Source organism: Panthera leo, chromosome A1 (genome assembly GCF_018350215.1).
Source record: "Panthera leo isolate Ple1 chromosome A1, P.leo_Ple1_pat1.1, whole genome shotgun sequence".
NCBI lineage: Eukaryota > Metazoa > Chordata > Mammalia > Carnivora > Felidae > Panthera > Panthera leo.
The window spans coordinates 170,515,284-170,534,803 of NC_056679.1; the positions used below are offsets into that span (position 1 = coordinate 170,515,284).

At 34.8% G+C, this 19,520-nt stretch overlaps 1 protein-coding gene across 3 annotated transcripts in view; it reads left to right on the plus strand.

Moving 5' to 3' along the window:
- WDR36 (WD repeat domain 36) overlaps positions 1–17,020 on the plus strand; it is a 43,288-nt gene extending 26,268 nt beyond the window's left edge. For all 3 annotated transcript variants that reach the window (XM_042945073.1, XM_042945083.1, XM_042945076.1), the window contains exons 17-23: positions 5,324–5,431; positions 7,480–7,577; positions 7,975–8,120; positions 10,416–10,535; positions 10,713–10,794; positions 12,454–12,641; positions 13,789–17,020. In XM_042945073.1, coding sequence (XP_042801007.1) covers positions 5,324–5,431; positions 7,480–7,577; positions 7,975–8,120; positions 10,416–10,535; positions 10,713–10,794; positions 12,454–12,641; positions 13,789–13,938 — 892 coding nt within the window. In that variant the 3' untranslated portion in view covers positions 13,939–17,020. The remainder of the gene's footprint in view (positions 1–5,323; positions 5,432–7,479; positions 7,578–7,974; positions 8,121–10,415; positions 10,536–10,712; positions 10,795–12,453; positions 12,642–13,788) is intronic.
- Positions 17,021–19,520: the final 2,500 nt, after the last annotated feature.

The following is a 19,520-nucleotide window of genomic DNA, read 5'->3' on the forward strand; positions in this document are numbered from 1 at the left end:
TTGAACATTGGAGACCTACAGAGTGAGAGCAAGGGAGCTAGCTTTGTTGTTAAAAATTATGTAGGAATAGATACAATTTAAAATCATATCACTTAACAGAATTGCTTAGAGTATGAAAGTAGTGATGGAAACAATGAAGTATCTATTTTAACAGGAACATACTATAAGGTGGGGAAAAATGGGAAGGAAGCTGGCACTTTTTAAACCTCTGAAAAATTCCTAAATTAAGCTCTGTCCAATTGTACTTCCTCTTTTCTCAGGAATTGATAAGTTTATACCTGAAAGCAGTTTGACCTTTAGAAAGGAAAAACCCTGATAGACTCATTTCCCTTTAAGGTTGGTATAGGAATGAGGCACAGCTGTCCATCCAGCATACGCACTAGATTTGGAACATGCACAGCAAGAGTGTCTAAGGGGTCCAGCTCTAATAACTAGGAACCTTCTCTATAGGTGTGTCTCTCTTTCACTCAAAATATAGTGAAACAAAATCTAATTAGTTGGCTGTGTCTTGTAGCTTTTAAAAGTTCACTTAAAGTTTGTACTTCCTTAATTTTTAAAAACTCCTTTTTTGAAGGCTACATTAGAAATATTGGTGGTGCTCTTCAGACTTTCACAATCTTCTAAAAATTAACAATATAATTAAATTGCCTTACAGTAGGAAAGTTGTACAAAGTATACACCTTTTTAGTTTCAGTTCATATTAGATGGGAGAGATGGGTTAATGTTGAATAGTACTAAACAGGCAAAATATTTTTTAAAAGTGGTAAGGGGCACCTGGGTGGCTCAGTTGGTTAAGCAATTGGCTCTTGATTTCAGCTCAGGTCATGGTCTCACGGTTTGTGGGTTCGAGCCCCACATCAGGCTCCACGCTGACAATGCAAATCCTGCTTGTCCTCTTGATCTTCTTGATCCTCTCTTTCCCTTTCTCTCTGCCCCTCCCCCACTCTCTCTCTCTCACTTTCAGAATAAATAAATTAAAAAAAAATAAAAGTGGTAAACACGGGGTGCCTGGGCAGCTGAGTTGGTTAAGCTTCTGACTTTGGCTCAGGTCATGATCTCGGAGCTTGTGAGTTCGAGCCCCGCTTTGGGCTCTGTGCTCACGGTTCAGAGCCTGGAGACTGCATCGCATTCTGTCTTCTTCTTGACCTGCCCCTCCCTCACTGACGCTCTGTCTCTTTCTCTCTCTCTCTCTCTCAAAAATAAACAAACAAACAATAAATAGTGATAAACTTATGTTTGGAATGTAAGAATTAGGTTCTTAAACCAGCATTCAAAGCTACCAGTCTTTGACTCAACGTTTACCCTTTTTGCTAAATTTCTTATTTCAGTAAAAAGTTGAATGGATTTAAATCTGACCGGTTTTCAACTCTGATACCTTATTTTTAGATGAACCGTGAGACATATTAAGTGAATACAGAGGGAAGCTGGGAGAAACAAATGGGCAAGAAATGAGTCAGTCATGTAAGGATTGTTAAAAGAAAATCTAATAATTTCTACCCTGATTGGACCAAAGTATATTTTAATAAAGAAAACCATAAATACTTACTTGGTTCAGCTATGAGGCACAGTGAATGAGAAAGCTTGAAAAGCAATGTCAAACAGCTGCTGCTGCCTGATTGCAGCTAAGCTGACTTTCATATGTGCTTGTATTTCCATCTTCCTTCATATCCTAATAGCTGTAGGTACTGCTACTGTTATTAGTCCCATTTTACAAATGAGGAAATGGAGGCTCAGAGAGAAGTCATTTACCCAAGGTTGCATAGTTTGTAAGTGACATTTTGCTGTAATAAACACAGAAGAAAGAAACAGATTTCCCAATAATTGTGATATCAACTTTGCCTAGATGTGTCATGCTCTGGGGATGAATTGATTTTGTAGAGATAATAAGGAAGTGAGGATCAGTATTTCATTTTACAACCCTAGGTAACTTTTGGATATTCCTAGTTCTTTGCTCAATAAGCAGTTTCATCATTTACACAACATGTTAAATTTTTTTTTAAATTTTTTTTTTTTTTAACGTTTATTTATTTTTGAGACAGAGAGAGACAGAGCATGAACAGGAGAGGGTCAGAGAGAGGGAGACACAGAATCTGAAACGGGCTCCAGGCTCTGAGCTGTGAGCACAGAGCCCGACGCAGGGCTCGAACTCACGGACCGCGAGATCGTGACCTGAGCCGAAGTCGGCCGCTTAACCGACTGAGCCACCCAGGCGCCCCACAACATGTTAAATATTTAAACAATGAATTGATTTACGGTCTGAAGAGTGAAAGTATGGACAAACCTTTGGGCGTGGTAACATACATGTGTATCCATCTGCAGTACCTATCTAAAGTAAATTGCATACGTTCTGAACTGTTTTCTGTAAAATGTTTTTAAAGTGCTGAAAATTTCCTTGTGTTTATAGGATTCTCAGAGAAGTAGAGTTGAAATTTTTTTCTCTGAAATTATCTGGCATCCACTACTTATTTCTGGTTGTTTTTCATCTATTAGAAATTCAGATTGAACCCCTTTGGGGTGAGGAAAATATAAAAGTAAATAGTTAATAGAATTTTACATTTTGTTCTTTCTCACCCTCTGACCCCTGCTCTCTGTGGAGCATTACACGAAAATAGTTGGAATACAACATTGTTTTGCATTTCTCACTGAGGCAAAAACCATCCCTTTTGTTTCTATTCTTTAAGGTCCTTTTGTAAGGTAATTCTGTCCCTTTGGAGATTGAACAGTTAGATGCTGTCTGCATTTGCTCAGAATATAATCGGAAATTACTTACTTATAATATAACTTAAGTATACTTACATATACTTAACCTGTATATGCAAGTCTCTGTGCTTGAAAATCTGATCCCTTAAAGTTTTATTAATGTTTGCTCAAAAAAAATTATAATTTACCTGGGGCTTTTCATTTTGTGGGATTAGCAGAAGACAGTGTGGTGATAGTTAGGTCTGAGATTAAGCCTGTACACTTATGCTTTATGAGCTAAGGTGGCAGTGTAAAATACACTGTGTATGTGGAAACCACCTTTCTTTAATTTGATGCTTTTACATAATGGAGAGCCATTCCACCCACACATAACAGCTGTGGAAGTCAAGTTGTACAGTGAATTCGACAAAATATAGTATCAAGTAACATAAATTTGCTCAAGCATTAGATTCTCTTTTTAACAGATTCTAAATGTGTTAGGAAGTTTCACTCCTCATATAACTTTTAAAGAGCAAGTATTGATCAAGAAAGAAGAAATAGTAAGATCTGAAATTGTTGTGTTTAGGTTTAATCTTCATCTGTATGTGCTGAGATAATGTTTCCGTCTGGGTTGTTGGCATTAAGTGAATTACCATAAATAATTTGTCTCTGGTATATAATAAGTGTTTAGCAAATGTTTCCTTTCTCCCACGTCCCCTTGATCGAAGAACAGCCATTTTTGTAAGCTTCCAAAGTAGGTTTAAACAGAAATCAGACAGGTTATTACTCATCCTTGTCCCCTGTAACTGAGAATTAAACAGCAGTCATTGTCCTGAGCACACTTTGTTGTGTGTTTGTCTTCATTGCTCCTAATTTTAGTTTTGTTTTCCTATTTTGCATTCATTATTTAAACTTTATATTTTCAATCACTCTGAGCAAATTAAGAAAGAGATTTTATCATGAAAAAGTCACTTAATGTCGCCACTGGAGAGTCTTCATTTACATTTGAGCTGCTTAGAGTATGTTCCATGCATCACCAGTGTAGGCATCCTCTGGGTCTGTATATTGCTATCTAGCTGTTTATTGTATCTTTAGTTTCAGTAGTGGTTTTACTGAGTTGATAGTGATTAAGTGTTCAGACTCCTTGGGTGACAATCTTTGGCTCAGTTGCTTTCTATCTTGAGCACATTTTTAAATCTTACTGGGCTTTATTTTTCTGATCTGTATAGTAAGGACAGATCTGCCTTAGAGGGTTGTGAGGATTAAATTGAGTAGACTTAAGTGCTCAGAGTACTTTCTAACATGGAGCGCTAAAAAAGTGTTAATTGCTATTATTTTTTAATTTGTTTTATTTAATGTGGATTTGAAACTTCAGTTATTTTGCTGTCCCTTCTCATGGATAATGTATTGGCTTTAGTGAATAAAGTAGTATTTAAAACAGCCATGAATAAAACCAGTATGCTTCTCTTAAAGTATAAAAAGTGTTCACACTCAGCCAGTGTAAGAAGCCTCTACTGCAAGATGCCAATGGGTTAGACCTTTCTGCTCCCTAGATCCCCTTGTGTCACTTCCTGCCACCATCATTCTAGTTCAGCTCTTTATTGCTTGGTTAGGTGACTGCGACCATAATCTCACTATATACTTCCTGTTCACATATCTTGTACATTCTGATGGCACATTTTGTTATGAAAGTGAAGATCACACCAATATCTGCTCAAAAGCCTTTAGTGATTTTTCCTTTGATTAAAAGATAAAAAGCAAACCCAGATGTATGGTATTCAAGGTGCTGTATGCAGCCTTATGCTTATGCACTTGCTAATTTATCAAACTACTTCTCACTTACACCCAATTGTATTTTGACCTCACTTTGACCTCCCCATTTCCCTCAGCCAGGAAATACTTTATCAACGGCATCCATTGAAATCCTGTTCATTTGTAAGGCTCATCTCAGTCACTTTGTTCTCTGAGGATCCTGTTCTGTGTCTCCTGCCTGTGTGTAATTGCTTCCTCTCCCTCCCCAACTTTTCAACTCCTCCAGCATTTTAAAGTTGTGAGACTGGGTTCCATAAGCTCTGTAAGGCTTTGTGGTTATGCTCTGTAGACTGAATTTTCATGTTTCATGTATAGCATAGTTACCTATTAGAAAAATAGGTAGACTTGCACAAAAGTTATTCCGTTACTGTTTCTTAATCTTATTCACAGCCATTTCATTATTTCCTTTGGTTGCTTAAGCCTTTTTAAAATTTCACTGAAATAACAAAAATACAGGAGAGTACTGGTAATAAGACTTACTTTAAATGTGTTACGTCTTCAGAATTTGTCCCCAAGTCAGTCTACCAAAGTGGCTTTCCAGAAAAAGAGAGCATTTCCTCTAGTATTTTCCCTGTTGTTGAAGCTCTTTCTCTAGTTAATTGGTCTATTTAGGGTTCTAGGTCTTTCTCATTAAGAGAGATTATTTTCACATATTAACGTATTTGACAAAGCTCTTTGTTAGTGATGGCTTTCTTGTGTTGATTTGTAGAAATAAAACATGAATATTTTCTTCATCTTTCATACCTTGTTCTTTTAGCAAAAATATATTTTGCGAGTTATGTCATTTTTTGGTATTTTTTAAAATACTTTAACATTATAATTCATTTTATAGCCTTATAGACAGCTTTTTGTTGGACTCTGCTCCTCTCAATGTTACTATGTCCCCTACTGGAGACTTTCTGGCTACTTCCCACGTAGACCACCTTGGAATTTATCTTTGGTAAGTTCTTATATACATTTCTGTTCTGGGTAGGGAAGAGGATGATGATACGGTCAGAAAATCATAGTTGCTAACATTGCCATTTAGGTTTTTGTTTTTGTTTTTGTTTTAATTTATAAAATGGAAATTTCACATAAACAGTTAATTCACCATGAGTATATTTAACATCTACTTGATAATTTAGATAGCTTTGCTTCAGTGTGTATTCTAAACCACAGGACTGATTTTTAGTTATATTTGGTTTTTATTTGCAGAAAGGATAAGTGAATTTTAAAATTTAAAAGGCCTGGTCTGGCCTTCCTGCCACAGCCCTACTACCACTTTATGACTTTAGCCAACTTCTCAACTCAGCCTACTTTGTCTGCAAAATAAGGCATAAGTATGGGCAGAATGCTTTCTAAGATTCATTCTAGTTACATAACTCTTCATAACCATGAAATGGTATTTATGATGATCTTCCAACTCCATTATGATGAACATGTAAGAGTTCAAAATAAAGGTCCATCATCTGAGTCTAGAAAAGTTTTATCTGCTCCTGAATTTAGTTGTATAATTCCTTTAACTCTTACTATTAAGGAAGAGAAAAAAATTGATCCCTTTTCTAATTATAAAATTTTATAACTGGATTTTTAGGATATGAAAATAAATTCAATATATAATAGAAATAGACTCTGGCCACCTTAACATGCAGATTGGAATATCTCCTGGAATCTAAGAAGCTTGAATAATCAAGACAAGAAAATAGTAGAATACCTATTGGACCTCAGCAGGAGTATATAGTGTCACGCTTAATATAACTCAGAATCTGATACTCTCAATTATTATTATTATTTTTTATTATTTATTTTTGAGAGAGAGACAGAGGGGCAGAGAGAGAAGGAGACACAGAATCCAAAGCAGGCTTCAGGGTCCAAGCTGTCAGCACAGAGCCCTATGCGAGGCCTGAACCCACGGACTGTGAGCTGAAGTCAGACACTTAACCAACTGAGCTACCCAGGTGCCCCTGATAGTCCCAATTATTATATTACATTCCAGATTTATAATGTATGGGGAAGAGAATCTGATTAGCCCTTTGGGGAAGGTATCTTGGATTAGTCATCCAAGGCTATGGTGCAGGGTCAAGTAGCAGAACCATGATCACTTTAGAGGACCGTTCTACAGAAGGGAAAGACCATGACTGTTACAGCATATTTGCTGTCTGACTTAACTGAGTCCATCTTTCCTTTAGTTATGATTTCCCGAAATGGAGGTACCTGGGTGGCTCAATGGGTTGAGTGTCTGGCTTCGGCTCAGGTCGTGATCTCACAGTCCGTGAGTTCAAGCCCTATGTTGGGCTCTGTGCTGACAGCTAGGAGCCTGGAGCCTGCTTTGGATTCTGTGTCTCCCTTTCTCTCTCTCTGCCCCTCTCCCACTCATGCTCTGTCTCTCAAAAGAAATAAATGTTAACAAATTAAAAAAAAAAAGACTTTCTTAAAAAAAAAAATGATTTCCCTAAATGAAGGTTGCCATTTGTCAAAACAATTTAAATGTTTGGAGGTTATGTTATCTTATGCAAGTATTCATTACTGATCTCTCAAATACTTTTTGTACTATATTAAAATAAAGACTCCATGGGGTGGCTCAGTCAGTTGAGTGACTCTTGATTTCAGCTCAGATCGTGATCTCATGGTTTATGGGATCAAGCCCTGCACCACTCTGTGCTATCAGCACAGAGCCTGTTTGGGATTCTCTTTCTCTCCCTCTCTCTCCACCCCATCCCCACATTTGCTCTCTCTCTCGCTCTCTCTGTCTCTCTCAAATAAATAAAAACTGTAAAAAAATAAAGATTCCATTAATAAATAAAGTTTATGCACAGCTCTCTAGCGATGACATTTATGACCTGAATCAAGGCATTTTCAAATTAATACTATCTGAAATTTTTTTTCTACTTATAAGTGATTGGAACCAAGCTGAATTCAAGATTGCAGAGATTATTAATGACCAGTAATTGAAGTTTTTCTGGAAAAACTTAAAAGTCTTAAAATATTGTTTATATTTTTATTTCTCAGGTCCAATGTTTCACTGTATTCAGTTGTTTCACTACGCCCACTTCCCACAGATTATGTTCCTTCAGTAGTGATGCTTCCTGGTACTTGTCAAACCCAAGGTAATCACAACATAGTAAAATAATTTTTGAAATGTAATCTCATAAACCTAACATGGGGGATATTACTACTGAAGGCAAAGTTTAATGCATTGAATCAAAGTATTTTCCAACTGATAGGAAATATTTTTAAAGACGCCATGAATTAATGCAAAAATATAATTTGTGGTATTGATAAGATATTAATAGAATACCAGTGGAGAAATGTTTTGTTTCTGGTGATGGGAATTGTAGATAATATGACAAGATGAGGAAGTAAAAGTAAATAAGAGTTTTTAAGGCTATATTGAGTAAGCATGTTATGAAATACAAATGGATTTGGAATAAATTAAGTTGCTTTTATATGATAAAAATCTCATTCTGCATTAATATGTTTCACCTGAAATTTTTTTGTTTTAAGATGTGGAATTATCAGAAGAAACCATAGAACCAAGTGATGAAATGATAGAGTATGATTCCCCAGAACAGTTGAATGAGCAGTTGGTGACTCTGTCACTCCTCCCTGAATCACGGTGGAAAAACCTTCTTAATCTTGATGTTATTAAGGTAATGCTGTAGTACACTTAATACTGGTTCCTAAAGACACATTCCAGAAGCATTTTCTTTAGTAGAGATAGCTTCTTCTACTTGGAGGGTTTCAGGAGGAGCAGTTAATGCCTAAGGTAGTAGAGCATACCATTTAGTTGAATGCTGTTGGATCCAGTGATTATCACAAGATTCTTTCTCTATTGAAATTGACTTTCAGAGCACTGAGCAGACCTTTTGATATAGCAGAAGTACAGCCTGCAACTACAGAGCCATTAGAAGTTGGATGTTTTAAATCTAACCTAATAAACTACTTTTTTTAACTTCTAAAATGAGAAAAAAAATTGCTATCATGATGTGTGATATTTCTGTTGCTAGGCGTTTGAGTACTAGAAGACTTTCTCTGGTCTTTTAATTATGCTTCAGCTTCCCTTTGCCATTCTATACCTTACTCTGTCAGCTCCAAGAAGACCTTCACAGTTTGCTGTGTTAAGTGCAGGCACATAAGTTAATATGAACTAAGTACTGGATAATATCCCAAGGACAACAGCAGTGAAAAAAAAAACCAACAAACCTAGCTCCTTTGTCCTTGAGAAATTTATAATTTTATATGAAAAATGGATGATTATGGCATAAATTAGTGTTTTTCAAAGCATATTTTCTGGCCCCCATTTGTGAGTAGCAAAGATAATTAAAAGGAATAGACTAGAAAACTTCAAAGGTTATCATCTGATAATAAAGGTAAGTGTTTATGAACATCTTACATGTCTTATGAGCATTAGAAAGTGTAAGAACACTTACGTAGATAACTATGACAAGGTATGGTAAGTATTTTTGTAACTGATTACTTAGCACCAGAAAAGACATGTGTATCTTGGGTAAGAAAAGAGTTTTCATGTGTTAATTTTCCTCACAGAAGGTTATGTTATGTAGGAACATAGTTGTGAAAAATCTCTATGATGTTATCCAGTGTGTCAGCTATAAAGGCAGTACTTTATGGAATAGCTTTAAAAGCAATGCATTAAAAAGGACAAGTAGGTTAGTGTGAAGGGTGCAGTCAGAATAATGCCCAATTAATTGAACTAAGATTTTGGACTACTCTGTTGCTTGCTTAGATACAGTTTTGTTTTAGAAACCAAGTGAATAATCTTTATGGTAGAAATATGCTAACATCTCCAATATTTTTATTTTTTTACTGAATGAAAGAAATTAGAATTTTGTCTTATGGGTAACTTTTCTCCTTTTGGTTTTCCTTATGAGACTGTTTCCAGTGCTCCCTGTGGAGCACTTGCAAAAGGATTTTTGTTCTTATTTACAGCTCAGTGACTCTCTCCCTTCCAACTCAAGAACAGCAAGTTACAAGGGTAACTGTGACTCTTACTAGAGTCTCCACCATCCCTAAGAAGGGCTGTGCGTATGCTACAGTTGGCAGTCCCTTGTCCTGCTTTCATGTAGTAACTTTCTTTTTTGCTGTGCCTCCACAAGGCCACAAGTATCCTTGGTTTTCTTTCAAAAAACGAATCTCTCTAGGGTCACAGAGCTCCTAGAGAATGGAGGAATGATGTAAGGTAAAATTGTGAGACTTTTATTGGGCAGTTTACCACAGAAAGGCCCTTTCATCAGATGCTCCTGAGGTAGTGATGTGTAGCCTGTGGTCACCAAAACTAAGTTCTGTCAGTGGGAATTCCAATGGAGGTTTTCCTGATAGAATTTTACTAACACTTGTAATAATTTGTAAATGAGCACTATTGTTCTCTTGCTTCTTAAAGACTCAAAGTAAGGGAAAATCAGTAGAAATTTTAACAAACTAGAAGAATCAGGGCTATATTCTTCACAAGAAAATTTTATCAAATTATTTCTAATGGCAAAGTCTACCTTTGGCTCCACATTTCTTCTGGAGAAAAAAAAAAAAACTTGAGAAACTGTTGAGCGTTTATGTAAGTTTTGCTTTCTAGCCCATTTTGCGAAAAAGGTTTTAGAAGTTCAGAATTATTTGATTGTTATTTCTTCACCTAAATATTCATGTAAATCATGTTGGAGGAAAAAGAGAGTTCATAGAGCTTCTCATGAACCGTGTCATTTTTCTTCTGCCTTACCAGCAAAGGTATTGGAGGCCTGCCTTGAGACTCCAGTTTAAAGATATCTGTAATATTGGTCGGTTGGGATTTTATTTTGGCATTCAAATTTGAAAATGTTTTGTTCTTTTATTTTACTTTTTGCACTTTGTTTTAAAATTGTTTGGAATTAAACATTAGAAACTTTTGTCACAATAATTACTTCATAGTCTTTTCCCCTTTCTGATTTTCTTTTAATCAGAAAAAGAATAAACCAAAGGAACCACCCAAAGTACCCAAATCAGCACCATTTTTTATTCCAACAATTCCTGGCCTTGTACCCAGATATGCTGCACCTGAACAAAATAATGATCCCCATCAGGTAAAAACCAAATTGGAACATTCTAAGTATATGGGGTGTGTTTTGTGTTGTGCATTTGTAGTTCTTTGTCAAGACCTAATTTTACAAAGTACATTAATGATAGCTTTTAATTATAAGGTATAATTTTTTTTGTTGCATTTGCATTCTTAGAATAATGTGCATTTGTTTTTCTTTAAGTCTAAAGTGGTGAATCTTGGAATTTTGGCTCAAAAATCAGATTTCTGCTTGAAACTTGAAGAAGGACTGGTAAATAATAAATGTAAGTTAAATTGTGAAATCTTTTACCAAGTATCACCAACATATTATACTTTGTGTGAAGAGAAATTGAATGAAATATTAGCAGATTTTTCAGTAGCTGAAATAACATAGTAAAAACTTAAAAAAGATCAAAATTTTGATTTTATTATGAAATAATGTTAGCTTTTGTATCGTTATATTTTTAACAAGTGACACTGAACTCAGATGAATGTCAATATTATAATATTTTGAGAACCTCTCATACTTTCTGTATGGAAATTAGTGGGCTCCCCCCCATCTCTTGCTTTTGTTTTTATTTACAAATACAGTTTGTAATATGGCAGAGACTTTTGTCTCAGTTGATTTTTAGATCTTCCCAAATTTTCCCATTAAAAAGTAATTTTAAAATTTATTTATTGTACTAATAGACTTAAATTTTGAAAGATACAGTTTGTAGCTAACAGTAAGAACTATAATTTTAAAAAAGATCTATAAGTGATAAACAGACAGTTACTCTCCTGTTTGATTTATCCTCTTGTTTTTTGGATCCAAATGCTTTGTTTTTATACCAGTATCACTTGAATCCACATTGGTGAAAAGTCAAATAATGCTACTGATGGGCCATTGCAGATGACCGAGGAATAGCAGAATCATAAAAGGAGTAACTTGTTATATGGGGGTGCACAAGGAAGAAGATACTATCATTTAGTATCTACTGGAAGACAGAAAATAAAATTTATTAGACTTTTGTCATTAGTGTCATTCCCTTTCTAAAAGCTAAAAGCATAATCATTGCCATTGTAATATCAAATGCTTGTTGTAAAAATAGTTGTAAGTATATAGAATATATATTCATAGGATGCATATAAAAATCAGTGCTGGGCATCTGTGTGGCTCAGTCAGTTAAGCATGTAATTCTTGATTTCGGCTCAGGTTGTGATCTCACGGTACGTGAGTTCAAACCCCATTCCTGGCTCTGCACTGACAGCACAGAGCTTGCTTGAGATTCTCTCTTTCTCTGCCCCTCCCCTGCCCGTGTTCTCTCTATATATCAAAATAAATAAATAAACATTTAAGAAAACAGCAACAAGAAACAAGAATCCTTAAATCTAGAGAAAAGTTATCAATTTGGGATGGGTAAGAATGAGGTGTAGAGTCTTTCCCCTTTTATATATTTCTGTATTGTTAGTGTTTCATAATGATCATATGGTACTTTAAAGTTTTTTGTAACAATAAAAGGAAAGAAAAATAAATTCCCCCACCTCATCCTGTTCTCAGTGCAACTACTGTTAATAATTTGGTATGTACCTTACAGCCTTTTTATATTTGGATTTGTCTTGATTGATATGTGACCATCTGATTGTTGTAAGACCATCTTGAAGTGTCTGTTGCTAGGTATTGATTAGATTTTCTTAAACAGCAGGGAAAAACAAACTTACTAAGATGCAAAAAGTTTAGTGTTTTTAGTATTTTTATTGTACTAAACTGATTGCTCTCATCATTTGTACTAATTATTACTTAATTTGGGGTTCATTCTGTGATTTAACAGGAAAAAATAAAGCCACAGGAAGAATTTCCTGTGCAATTTAAATATATGTAGCTTGGGTATGAAATGAAGCTATAGTTTCCTAAGTGAGGTGATTGTAAGTAGTAATGGGATTCTTTTTAAAACTTAATGCAGATGAAGCTGCTCTTAACCTTCTGAAAGAATTAGGCCCATCAGGAATTGAAACAGAGCTGCGCAGCTTGTCTCCTGACTGTGGTGGGTCTATAGAAGTGATGCAGAGCTTCTTAAAAATGATCGGGATGATGTTGGACAGGAAGCGTGATTTTGAGTTAGCCCAGGCATATCTTGCATTGTTTCTAAAGGTAAGTCTGATGTAAGACAGTACTTCTCAGCTCGCCTTCCTCTAGGGTAGTACTGTCTGATAGAATTTTCTGCAAGGATGACAGTGTTTTATTCTGCATTGTCCAACATGGCAGCCACTTGGAGCTTTTGGCTATTGAGCACTTGAAATGTGGCTAATGAAAGTAAGATACCAGATTTCTTATTTTATAGAGATTTAATTAATTTAAGTTTAAATAGCTGTGTGTACTGTTGGACAGCTGGACAGCACAACTCTGTAGTCTTTTCTTTTACTTAGCACAATTTTGACTCATCCACCTAACTTTTCTGTGTCCTCCATTTGAGTCAGTATATTGAAATGTTAACTTTTTCAAGTCATCACATTTTGGCAGTTTTTGTATGATCATAAAGAGAAAGTTAGGTTTTGTGTTGATTTTTTGTTTGTTTGCTTTTGTTTTTCCTGCTGCTGAAATCAAAATACTTCTATCCTGGTTGAAGGAGTTTCAAGTAATTTGGCAAGAACAGTTGTTTTTATGACTAACATAATGGAAAATTCCTGTTTATTGCAGTAGCATGTTTGTATTGAAGGAAGTAGATGATGCTGACTTGTGTTAACAGATAATGATACTTCATCTTTCCTATTTGTATCTAAAATGAGTTTACACTTGATCTAATTATGTGCAACTTAAAGTAGACATTTAGATGGTAGAATATAGGATGAAAAAAATAGAATGCCACAAATTTTTTCTCTATCTTTTCCCAAAATTATCAAGTATAGTTTCTGAAAATAAATGTACATAAATCTTTAGAAGATAAAGTAAAGGGCCCTCAATCATTCATTACCAGTAGGTTCCAATGAAAAGAGAAACCTTAAAGAAGCACAGAAATACAGAGTTAGTGTTAGAACTAGGACCTTGTTTCTGCATCTGTATTAGGACTTTCCTTAGGTAGAGGAGAGTGATGACAGCTTCAGTTCTACTAAGGGAGAGACAATACCATAAAGGAACTCATAATAAAAGTTCGATAGAAGAGAGGGAAATGGAAATTGGTAATAAACCAGCATCTAAGAAAAAAATACAATAGTATCTTCTGCTGTTCCTTGGTAAGAAGGTTAAATCTAGAATAAACAAAATTTTAATTTTCTTAAATGTTACAATATTTTTCTTTCAGTTACATCTTAAATTGCTTCCTTCAGAACCAGTACTTCTAGAAGAATTGACAAAGTTGTCATCACAAGTGGAAGAAAACTGGATCCATTTACAGTCACTCTTCAATCAAAGCATGTGTATTTTAAATTATATAAAAAGTGCTTTGTTATAAAAACAAATTTAAATTACCAAATAAATCAAAGACTTTTGTATTAAATGGGTTCCGTTTAAGTCATACCTTATTTTCCAAGTTTCATATGAAAAGAAATGCCAGTGCTACTAACTAGTCAGTCATTCTTCACTTTAAATGATAAATATTATCTTGAAATAAAATTTTACCTGTCATTTGTTTTAAAGACTTATAGAATCTACTCAATGACTTATTTTCCAAGTCTCTTCACATCAGTTACCTTGTATATGACTTTATTGAATTATCATCATCAGCTCCTATTTTTTAAATATCTATAATGTAAGAGATGCTAGGTATTTCATGTAAAAAAGTGCTGAATTGAAAATAAACATATATAATACAGTATAAAAGTGCCTTTATGATTTGAAGGAAAAAGGCATGTTTCCTTCCTTGGTGGCCTTTGATGAAAACATGGATCATTGACTCTTAGAGCTTAGTTAGATCATTGACTCAGACATTAGTGCAGTCCACCTGTAATGCAGAAAAAGAAGCTGCTAAGGTCATCTTGGGATCTCAGTGACAGATCCAGATTTTCTAATGCTGCCCAGTGCCCTCTCCATTAGAGCCTTTCTAAAGCAACTTGTTCTTTTATAAGTAAGGTGAGAGGCACTTTCACAAGGCAAATTGCTATAGGAGACAGTTGAATTAGATACCTAAGATAGGGGAGGGAAATTCTGGGCTCCATTGAAGATATCCTTCAAAAATGTTTTTGCCTTAAAGATGATCTTTTTATTTGGGAAGAAACTACTGACTATGTACTTTTCTCTCCTAACCATTTCAAAACCAGATAGCTCTGGAAGTTTCTCTCATTATTGTTTTCTTTTCATGATTTAAGACTTGAGCGAAACATGAATTAGCAAGAAGCAGTTCCTTCTCCTTGAAAGGTGCTGGAGGTCATCATGAAAGCTGCTTTGCCTCCTGTTTGTGTCTGCTTTCCCTACTACCAAAAAAAGTCTTTTAGGATGGAGCTAAGGTCACAAATGAGTGAATGAACTTTTCAGTCTTCGTATCCGTTAACTGAAGCCCCATCAGTATGAGAAGTTGATAGAGGACTTAATAGTGGGACTATGCTATCACAAATGCAAATACTTTCCCAAATAGCAGAAAAAAGCAGAGGACAGTTGCCACTTACATGGTAGATCTTCGAGATACAATGTGGTATGACTGCTTTGGTGTTCTTTTTGTCCTTGTAGAGGTGTGAAAAACTATGTTACTACAGGCAATTTGTTTAAGAATTGAAAGCCATATTGATAATGTAATATTTGTAAAGTTTAATCTACTTAAAAAAGATAAAGCAATTCCTAAAAGCACAGTCCTCTGAAAACAATTTTTAGTCTATACATTCATAAGTAGTAGTATTCATAAAATGCAGCTGGTTGTATTTGAATACCAATATTCTCATTAGAAAAGGTTTTACAGAATAATCTCTAGAAAGAATAGTCCTCACAAGATGATCAGTGATAACTTTAAATATCAAAGCATTTTTGTTTATAAGCTTAATAAAACTAGTGACTGAAATGTTAATAATGACTTAAGTCTAAAAACTATTTCCCTCTGCCCCAAATACTATATTCTAAAGATATGGCAAAATGTCAATATATAGCCATGTACCATGTGAATTTTATAAGTAACTAAAAAAATAATAAGAGCTTAAGTTGATACTGTATTGCTTTTATAAATCTTGAACTGAACTTTTTTCTCTCTTTCAAATGAGAATATAGGAGTTGAGTGTATCATTTCTATCAGAGGTATCTTTAGATAGTATTAACATCATTTTGGCAGGTAATCTTCCAGAATCTTTCCTGTATGTTCACATCAAGTAGGGAGGGAGAAAGAAATACAGAGAATCATTTTGAGTGTATATTTTTTCTTAAAATGTATCGGTTTGTGCAAACTGCTTTTCTTTACATTTCATATTACAAATGTAGCATATGACTGCATTTTACTTGTAAAATACATCAGAGAAAAGTCTATTTTTGACAATCACCTTCAATCCCAATACCCTCCCTGTTAAGCACCAATTGTTAACTTTCTACCTAGACCTTTTTCCATGAATGTATATACATGCTATATATAAGCACAGGATGAAGTGTATAGTTTCAATTTTTACCTAAATATATGCATATCATTCTACAACTTTTCTACTTGGCTTATTTCAGTATAATCACACCTAATTACTTTTGTTTAAAAAAAAAGAAAGATTGTTCCACAATTATTTAGTCTAAAATGGACACTTCAGGGAGTTTTGTTTTGTTTTTTCCTGATTACAAAACAATGCTAAAGGAACATCATCCTGTATTACACTGTGCATAAAAGGATTTCTCTGTAGTATATGCTTAGGCTTTGAATTGTTGGACCCAAGTCAGGCAGTTTTAAAGGGATATTTCAAGAGATACTTCAGTTGGCTTCCAAAATGGCTGTTATCAATTTGCAGTTTCTTCGCAGCAATGGAGGAGTATCCATTTCCTAGGACACTTGATATTAGATTTTTAAATTTTTTATTTAATGAGTAAAAACTTGTTTTTTTATTGTTTTAATTCAAAACTCTGACAGTAGTAAGGATGGGCATCTTTTCATGTTTATTTTAGACTATTTTTATATTTCTTATGTGACTTGCCTTTTGGCAACATGGCTCATTTTTTTGTTGAATGATTTGTCTTTATCTCATGTTTTGTTTTGTTTTTTTTATATGGTGTAGATATTAGTCTTTTATGTCTGTTACCAATGTTTACTCATTGATCACTTGTATTTAAGTTTACTTATGGTGTCTTTTTTTAATAGATGTTTTATATTTATATATACAAGTTGATAATTTTTATTACTTATTTCAAAATATAAAACATATTCTGTATTCTAAGACATTTATCATGTGTGCATCCCATCAGTTCTTCGTTGAGACTTGATTTTTGGAAGAGTAAGATATAGAGCTACTTTTATGCAAAAATTCAAAAACCATTAATGAATTCCTCTTTTCTCACTGATTGGAAATGCTGTTTTATTATGTGCTAAATTCTTTGAGATATTTGATATCCCAAATAAATAATAAATGGCTTTGTTTCTAGTTTGCTGATGTATTTTCAGTTTTGTTGGGGTTTACACCTGGCTAATGTTTTTCCCAAAAATGTCTTGACTGTTTGTGAGCATATCTTGAAGTTATGCTTTTGTGCTAAATTAATAGGATTTGGAGAGATTTACAATAGTATTTCTCTTCAAGAACAGTATGAATTCATTAAACTAGATCTTTTGTGGACTTGGTTTAATAAGACTTCTTTACATGCATTTTTGACAGATTTATTTCTGGGTGTTTAATTTTTGTTGCTATAGTGAAATAGACCTTTTTTCTAATATATTTTATAATTGCTCATTGCTGTCATGGCAAAAGCAATTTTGTTTTTATATACTAATTTATTATGATGCTGCAGAACTCCTTTAAAAGTTTGTCAACATTCTTACTTAAAAAATCCACAAGAATCCCATCTTTTCCAATTGATGAGATTATTTCCTATACAATATTGGTATTTTATTTAATTGTTCTTAAGATTGCTTTAGTTAGTATCTAGCACAGAATGTTGGATACTGGAAGTGTCTAGAAAATAATAGTCTTGCTACTGACTTCAGTGAAAAAACTTTTAATGTGTCACCATTAAGGATAATATATGCTATGAATTTCTAGTAGATATCCTTTGTTCAGTTCTATCTTATGATTTTCTACTTAAAATTTAAACTAGTATGTATAAAATTTTATTAAGTGATTATTCTGCATATATTGGAGGATCAGTATCTTTAGTGTCATTTAGTGAATTTTATTCAAAGATTTCTAATATTAAGTTATTTTTCATTCTTAGGATAATAGAACTGTTTCCAAGTAAGATGAAACTGGTGTATTTTTCTGTTTCAAAGAGTTATCCTTGATTTTTTTTTTTTTTTTAAGTAACCTCTACACCCATGGTGGGACTAGAACTCATGACCTCGAGATCAAGAGTTGCATGCTGTACTGACTGAGTCAGCCAGGTGCCCCTATCCTTGGTATTTTTTTAAAACTTGCTTAGTCAAAGGGGAAAAGTCTTGCACAAAGTCTTTTTTTTTTTTTTTTTTTTAATGTTTGTGTTTGAGAGACAGAGCATGAGCAGGGCAGGGGCAGAGAAAGATGGAGAATCCAAAGCAGGCTCTAGGTTCTGAGCTGTCAGCACAGAGCCTGATGCGGGGCTCGAACTCAGGAACTGTGAGATCATGACTTGAGCCAAAGTGGGATGCTTAACCAACTGAGCCACCCAGGCGCCCCTTGCACAAAGTCTTTGTTGAGATTTTTGCCCATTTAATTTTTTCTATGGTTACTGAACTAATTTGTTTTGCTATCTCTTCACAAACCAGTATTGGTAAATTACATTTTCCTTACAAATCATGACTTTAATCTAGATTTTGAAATTTATTAATGTAAGTTATATTAGGGTTATGCTTTTTTATTAATTGCTTGGTTCCAAGTGACAGAAACCCAACTCAAATACATGAGTGTCAAATACAAAGTCCAGGGATAATGTTGGCTTTACCTACCGCTATATCCACAGATTTCTCAAGAATCAGTCAGGTTCTCTAGATCTCCTTTTCGCTGCCGTTATTGGCTAATTGTATAGTCATGATCTCTTCATCCTCTGACTCATCAGATACTTATTGAGGACCTACTATATACTAGAACTTTTTTGTGTGCTAGAAATATACATGATCAAAACTTGAGGTAATACAGCTCTGAATTGGCATGTTTTCCCCATGAACTAATTAGAGATTATCTTTAAACAAATCCTGAAATACAAGTCTACTTAAACTTTGAACCTGTAGTTGAGGAGTGGGCCGTATAATGACATACTTAAGCAGAGGGAGAGGCCAGTGAAAGTTTACACACACATTTCCATGTGGGTGACATTTGGAGAACTCTGGAAGTTTCCACCTGCTTCTTGAGGGAAATGAGGCACAGAGTTGAGAGTATAGTGCCAACAGGCTGTCTCTAGAGTCATTGGCAGAGTGATCTGTAACCCTATAGGAGGGTGTAGCGATACCATCCTACTTCAGGGACCAGTTGGAAGGTCGGCTGAGATTCAGGGCACAGGCTAAGTAGGATGAAGATGGTGGGTGGAGGGAAGGGGCGGGGAGGATCTGGCAACACAGATGGCTTTCCCTCTACCCACATGCCACCTTGGAAAGGAGACGGGACTGGATTGGTGTTTGTGAGCACTGAAGAAAAAGTTCTCACTTTGAGCTGATGTTCAGGGCTGCTTTGACCAGCGAAAACAGCAGCAGCAGCAAACTGCACATAGCTTTTATTTTTTTAATCAGATATCAGTATTAAAGAATATCAAGGTATAGAATGAGAAAACAAAGGATCTTCTGGTGGTTATGTGAAAACATGCAGAAAATACATGCAGCTCCAAGGAGTGCCAGAAAGTTACAAAGGATTTTGTGTCTAACCGTCATCTGGGGAGATCATGGGGCTCTGTTCTCATAATGCTATCATGTATGGCAGCTGTGAGACCAGAACATTGCTGACAATTCAGCAATTACCCCATTCATCC